Raw genomic sequence first — 7027 nt, 5'->3', positions numbered from 1 at the left:
AACAAATTTCACAACACATATTGATTGACGACTTGTCCTCAACAAGAAAAAACTAAATAATTTCACATCATATCATACCTCGCGTTAGTTATGGTAATTAGATATCAATAGAAAAGATGTTTTTTATCTTCGAGATGGAGAATATTTTCAACTAAAATAAAATAGTAAAAGTCAAAGAAAATGAGTACACGTACTAGCTTCTTACCTTTTTACTGTATATTGTAAGTTTTTAATCCTCCCATTACATATCCTTTATCCATTAGATAGTGTGTTACCTAACTTGAATGGTTTGTTCCATTTTAGTAAGGCTGTCCAATCGAATATCGGGTATTAACCAATTTAATCCAAAAATCATTGGATATTTGGTATCCGATATCCGAAATTATAGGTATCGGAATAAGGTTCGAGTACACGTATATTAGGTTACCCGATAGGATAACTAAAAGTTAAATACTGATTAAAATTATTTTAAAATTAGTATTTAGTCTATATTAGTAGAAGAAAGTGGACTTCCTATCCCATTTCTGCCTCTCATGCAATCACAGCTTTCCGCATCCAAAACCTTGTTCCTTGAAAAAGCTGCCATGAAACTGAATTCAATTATGCTCCATTCATTTTCCCTTATTTTAGTATAATAGATATGAAAAGGTTTTTGATTTTTATGTTATTGAAACTGAATTCAATTATGTTCCATTCATTTTCCCTTATTTTAGTATAATAGATATGAAAAGGTTTTTGATTTTTATGTTATTGAAAATTTTGGCAATTTTTTTTTCGATCAAAAGATGCAGTAGACATCTAACTTACTCCTATATCAGAAATGAGAAATTCAAACGCGTCGGTACATCAAAGCCTAATCTTTTGAAATCTTGTCGATTTGAGTTATTTAATTATAATTATAATCTGGTCGGTACATCAAAGCCTAAAATTTAGACATCTATTTGGTTTAGAAGTTTTATACAAGTATTTGAGTTAATTATTATAATTTGAAATGTTGATGATCAGTTTGTTGAGTTTTTAGTACAATCCATTTAAAAAGGGCAAAACATAAAAAGACATGATTTAACATATTTTCAATGTAGGGATTCATATTAGTTATACATTTGATTTCAACATCATTCAACTGTATCTCAATATTACGGTTTACATTTGATCTTAGTATCAATATTTTATTTCACATTTAATGTCAATAGGCATACTATGTTTGATCAGTCAATGATCAATTTTCTGACTGCAGTTTATTCTTTCTTTTTACACTTGAGAGTAAAGAAAAAGGCGATAATCAATTTCTTTATTTCGAACATCAGATTTTTCAACTTGAGTTACTTCAAGGTTAGAGCATCTCCAATGGTCGGCTAGCGACCGGCTAGCCGATTCTTCGCGCTGGCCAATTGGCTAGCCGAACCATTGGAGGCGGCGAGCGGCTAACAGGCGAGCCGATCGGCGTGGGCTGGCCGATTGGTGGGCGCTGGCCGATTGGCCGGGCCATTGTGGCGGCCCGATCGGCCAGCGCTGAATATTCTTTTCTAAAAAAAAAAAAAAAACCTATATGTGGCGCGATTTTAGTTTCATTTTCATTTGCACCACTTGTTTTTTAACGAGTTTTCTCTCTCTCTAACTTTCTGTACAAGAGCATCATCGAGCGATGAGTAACGCGGGTGGTAGCGGTGGTGGTAGTGGTGGTAGTGGTGGGGATCTAACGGAGGATGAACGAGGCTATGAATGCCTACATGAACCGCGAGATGGAGCGGTACATGCGTAGGGTGGAACAGCAGGCGATACCTCGCCCTCCACGGGTTATCCACCGCCGAGCAGTGATTCATCGGGATCACGCCGCTACACATCAGCGGCTGTACGACGACTACTTTTCAGAGAACCCGCGGTTTCCCGCCAACATGTTCCGGCGGCGTTTTAGAATGCGCAGGGAGTTGTTTATGCGCATCGTTAGCGCATTAGACCGTCAATATCTGTGTTTCCGCTTTAGGCACGATGCGGCTGGCAGACCCGGCCACACCCCTATTCAAAAGTGCACGACGGCAATCAGGCAGTTGGCCTACGGAGGCGCGGCGGACATGTGGGATGAGTACCTCCACATCGGTGAGTCGACAGCCCTGGAATGTCTGAAAAATTTCTGTGGGGGCGTGATAAACGTTTTCGGTGAGCAGTACCTTCGAAGCCCTACTCCCGAAGATTATCAGAATTTGATGCAGATGCACCTGGAAGGGGGCCTACACGACCGGCTACAAGTCAAAGAATCTCACGTTGATCCTCGAGGCCGTAGCCGATTACCGGCTGTGGATCTAGCATGCGTATTTTGGGGTAGCCGGGTCGAACAACGACCTCAACGTCCTGAACTCATCTCTCCTCTTCAACGAGAAATGCCAGGGCGTCGGTCCAGCCGTCTCATTTGTGGCCAACGGCAACCGGCATGATATGGACTACTACTTGGCGAATGGGTTATACCCTCGGTGGCCGGTCTTTGTGAAGACGATCAGGCAAACAAGTGATGAAAGGAAGGCCTACTTTGCGGAACGACAGGAGTCGGCGCGCAAGGACGTGGAGCGCGCATTTGGTGTGCTCCAGTCTTGATGGGCGGCAATTAAGGGTCCAACGCGTTTGTGGGATGTCGGATGCGTTTCCCAGATAATGTACGCCTGCATTATCCTGCACAATATGATCGTCGAAGACGAAGGCGTACAACTGACTAGTTGGGCCAATGATGATGAAGCCGGTCCAAGCCACGGAACGGCCACCCCTAGTGTACGACGTGGGGTACCTCTCGATGAAGCCGGCCGCCTCAAGGAATTTGCCAACATGCGCCAAGTGGATGCTCATATTCAACCCAAAAGGATATAATTGAAGAGTTGTGGGCACGGAGGATTGCACGGCGATAGTTTTTTTCTTTATTATGTACCTTTTTAAATGTAATTTTTTTTTATCTATGTACCTTTTTTAAATGCAATTAATGAATTTTCCCGTATATGTCTCATAAATTTAATTCCGTAATTTATTCGTAATTTTAATTCCGTAAATGTAATATTTTTGAATTATTTTTATTGCGGCTGGCCTATGGCTGGCCTAAATCTGATGTGGCAGATGGATTTTTAGTGCTGTTGACGTGGCAGGGGGAGAAACTGCTAGCCGATTTCTTGCCGAAGTACCATTGGAGATGCTCTTAATTGTCCTAAAGGAAAGGCGACCGATAATTACTTTCTTCGTGGATGAATGATTATGAAAGACTACGTACGTCCATATTTATAAAGATTACAAGAGATATCATATATTAAAGGAAAAAACTTAAATTAAATTTTAACATTTTATAGGAATAAATTATAAAGATAAACTTAAATAATACTATAATTAAAGTAATGCTTTATAATACTATAATTAAAGTAATGCTTAAAATTAGATGAGGTCTAATGGATGATTGGATATACTACTAACGGGATACGTTATATTGCTAACTTGCTAACTCTGTTAACTCATCAATGCAGTGTATTAAAAGTATCAACACAATGACATTAAAATGTCAACACATTATATTGAAGTTCAACAAAATCATGTATTGACATTTTAATGTCATGATGTTGACATTTTTAATACATTGCATTGATGAGTTAGCAAGTTAGCAATTTAAGAAAGTTAGCAATTGATCACAACTCTACTACTATACATGTATCACTATACATCACAGTATTTGAATATATAATGAAAGTACATGTTATTTCCTCATTTAATGAAAAAATAGTCCTTTGGGCGGACGACACGGGTTTAATGAAAAATTGATAAAATGTGATAAAAATATGAGAGGAAAAAAGAAAAAAAGTTTATAAATAATTTGAGAAATACTTTCAATTTTAGGATAAGAATAATTTTTGTAGATTTCTTCAAATGGAAAAACGAGAATATTTTTAGGTGAAATAGAGAGTAGTATATCATAAATTATTTAGAAAATTGATGTAGTACAATGCTAGCTAGCAAATAATAGATTGATTGATTGATTTGGAATCCAAAGTTTAGATAGTTGGATTTTTCCTATTCTCGAAATCCCTATCAAATGCAGTATACTAAACTACACAATCTTTGGTTGAAGAATATGAAACTTTATAAATGAGATAATCCATAAATAAAAACTTTTATGTAAATTTCAAGTCCGATCTAGTATTGACTCTAATATATAAAACTAAAAGAATAATTCAGAATTATAGTAAAGGCGTGGCAATTTTAACACCACTACAAATACATTAACCTGTTTATCCACTAATAAAGTTATCACTACACATCAATTTCATAATTAATGCTTATCTAATCCTGCAAACTAATCACAATCTAAAAACAGTGGGACGAGTGAGAAAATTCAAACCAAAGAAAAACACATACAGTTAAAGTAGTCGGCAATATTTTGAAAAGTATTACCACACGTAGCAAAAATTTCAAACGCCGATAACGACTCAGCCATGCAAGAATCAATCACGTTTAAGTTATAATAATAAATCTTCAAATTGTTTCCTCTATAAATAGAGCTAACAAATCATCTACCCAATCATCACTCCAAATAGTAGTAAGTTGTTTACTCTATTAACACGATGATTTCATCCAATTATTTTTTGGTTACACTTGTTATAGTCTTGATTGCTAATGTACCATGTGAGGCACAACTATCTTCAACGTTCTACGATAGTACATGCCCTAATGCACTGAGTACAATCCGGAACTCCATCCGGCAGGCCGTGTCGAGGGAGCAGAGGATGGCCGCGTCCCTCGTCCGCCTCCACTTCCACGACTGCTTCGTTCAGGTTAACACTCTCTCACTTTCATGATCATTTGTTAGTAGTACATCGTTACGTGCAATGATGGACACAGAAGCACTAAAAAAAATCGCTAAGGACACTTTCTAATGCAATTAAAGAAGTTAATTTGTGCTTTTAAATATGCCACCAACAATTTAAAAAATGTCCTTATTGTTAGTGTTCCATCTAAAATTAGATGCAAATAGAAATGTCCTAAAAAAGCAAAAGATTAAGTTACTTTGTCCTTATAACTTAGGAGCACTTCTTTTGCGTTTCAATTTTTGTGTCCTTTAAGTTTTTTGTAGTGAAAATAATACTCCCTCCGTCCCCAAAGAATATGCACTTTGGGGACGGCACGGGTTTTAATGTAAAATTAGTAAAGTAAGAGAGATGTAGAGAGAAAAAGTAATTAAAATATTGTTAGTGGAGAATGAGTTCCACCTCATTAAAGAGGAGAGACTTTCCAAAATTGGAAATTGCATATTCTTATGAACGGACTAAAAAAGAAAGAGTGCATATTCTTGTGGGACGGAGGGAGTATTGATATGTGCTCTCGACGTTATATGTATTGTTAACCTGTCATTTTTTTAGGGATGTGATGGATCAATCCTTTTGAATGATACCGCTGGAGAAAGGGCTGCATTGCAGAATGCTAATTCTGTTAGAGGGTTCGAAGTGGTTGAAGCCGCGAAGCAGGCGGTGGAGGCGATATGTCCCGGGGTGGTGTCGTGCGCTGATGTGCTGGCAGTGGCGGCGCGTGATGCAACGGTGGCTGTTGGAGGGCAATCGTGGACCGTAAAGCTAGGGAGGAGGGATTCCACCACCGCCGCCACCAGAGCACAAGCTCAAAGCGACCTTCCCCTGGCCAGCGATTCTCTTCAAACCCTCATTTCCAACTTTGCAAACAAAAACTTAAATGAAAGAGATATGGTTGCTTTGTCAGGTAACATATTATATTTATATTCTTATTACATTTACATTTTATTGTAACCAATACACCTAAATAAGACTCGCATTCGTCAACTTCTCTGTCCATTTTCTTTTACAAAATCAAATATTTTTCTAAAATCTGAGCAAATGAAAAATGGGATATTATCAGACAGACAGAGTAATACTCCCTCCGTCCCGGATAATTCGGGTCACTTTGACCGGGCACGAATTTTAAGAATTGTAATGAAATGTGGGTTGAAAAAGTTAGTGGAATGTGGGTCCTACCTTTATATATTAATTTTATAATAAAATATGAGTAGGAATGAGTTAGTGGAATATGGGATCCACTACCAAATATAGTAAAAGTGAAGTTGGACAAATTATGTGGGACGGACCCAAATGGAAAACTGAGACGAATTATCTGGGACGGAGGGAGTAATTATCATGATAAATATATATACATAGAGGTGTGTTAAAATGCAAACAATTTTGCAGGATCCCACACAATTGGACAAGCTCGATGCGTAACTTTCCGGGCCAGGATCTACGGCAACACCAGCATCGACGCTGGATTCGCGAGCACGCGGCAGCGGCAGTGCCCTCAGACCAGCGGAAACGGCGACGGCAATCTGGCGCCTCTGGATCTGGTGACGCCGAATTCGTTCGACAACAATTATTTTAGGAATTTGGTTCAGCTGAAAGGGCTGCTGGCATCAGATCAAGTTCTCTTCAGCGGCGGATCGAGCGACAGCATTGTGCAGGGATACATCAGCAATCCGAGGAGTTTCCAATCGGATTTCGGCGCCTCCATGATCAAAATGGGAGATATCGAACCCTTAACCGGCGGAAATGGGATAATTAGAAGGACATGTGGTTCTGCTAATTAAGATAAAGATCGATACTACTAGATTTTAAATAAATCAATGTGTCGTTTTCGAAGAATGTGATGTGATCATGTAGTAATTCAGTGCGGTTGCTTCTATCAAGTGTTTATCATGGTTTCAATAATAGATTGTCAAATACTCCCTCCGTCCCCGATTAAGAGTCACACTTTTCCATTTCAGTCCATCCCCAATTAAGAGTCACACTTCCTACTTACTATATTTGGACATCAAAAATACCTTTATTTTTGGCAAAATTTGCACAAAATGCCATTACCTAACTCTATTTATTACACAAAATGTCATTACCTAACAAATTTATTACACACAAAAAGTCAAAAAGGTCCCACATTCCACTAACTCGCTTCATTTATTACATTCAAACACTTCCTTAAAACTCGTGCTCGGTCAAAGTGTGACTCTAAA

General features: G+C 38.3%; 1 protein-coding gene across 1 annotated transcript; it reads left to right on the top strand.

Annotated features, from left to right (window-relative positions):
* Positions 1-4560: 4560 nt before the first annotated feature.
* LOC125211466 (lignin-forming anionic peroxidase-like) lies at positions 4561-6753 on the top strand. The gene is made up of 3 exons (XM_048111276.1): positions 4561-4796; positions 5382-5733; positions 6216-6753. Exons 1-3 carry the CDS (start codon positions 4587-4589, stop codon positions 6605-6607), a joined length of 954 nt encoding a protein of 317 aa, XP_047967233.1. The 5' UTR covers positions 4561-4586; the 3' UTR covers positions 6608-6753.
* Positions 6754-7027: the final 274 nt, after the last annotated feature.

The sequence above is a fragment of the Salvia hispanica genome, chromosome 1, assembly GCF_023119035.1.
Source record: "Salvia hispanica cultivar TCC Black 2014 chromosome 1, UniMelb_Shisp_WGS_1.0, whole genome shotgun sequence".
Taxonomy (NCBI): Eukaryota; Viridiplantae; Streptophyta; class Magnoliopsida; order Lamiales; family Lamiaceae; genus Salvia; species Salvia hispanica.
The sequence above is the reverse complement of the archived record's forward strand: the minus strand, read 5'-3'. Positions and strand labels throughout refer to the sequence as shown.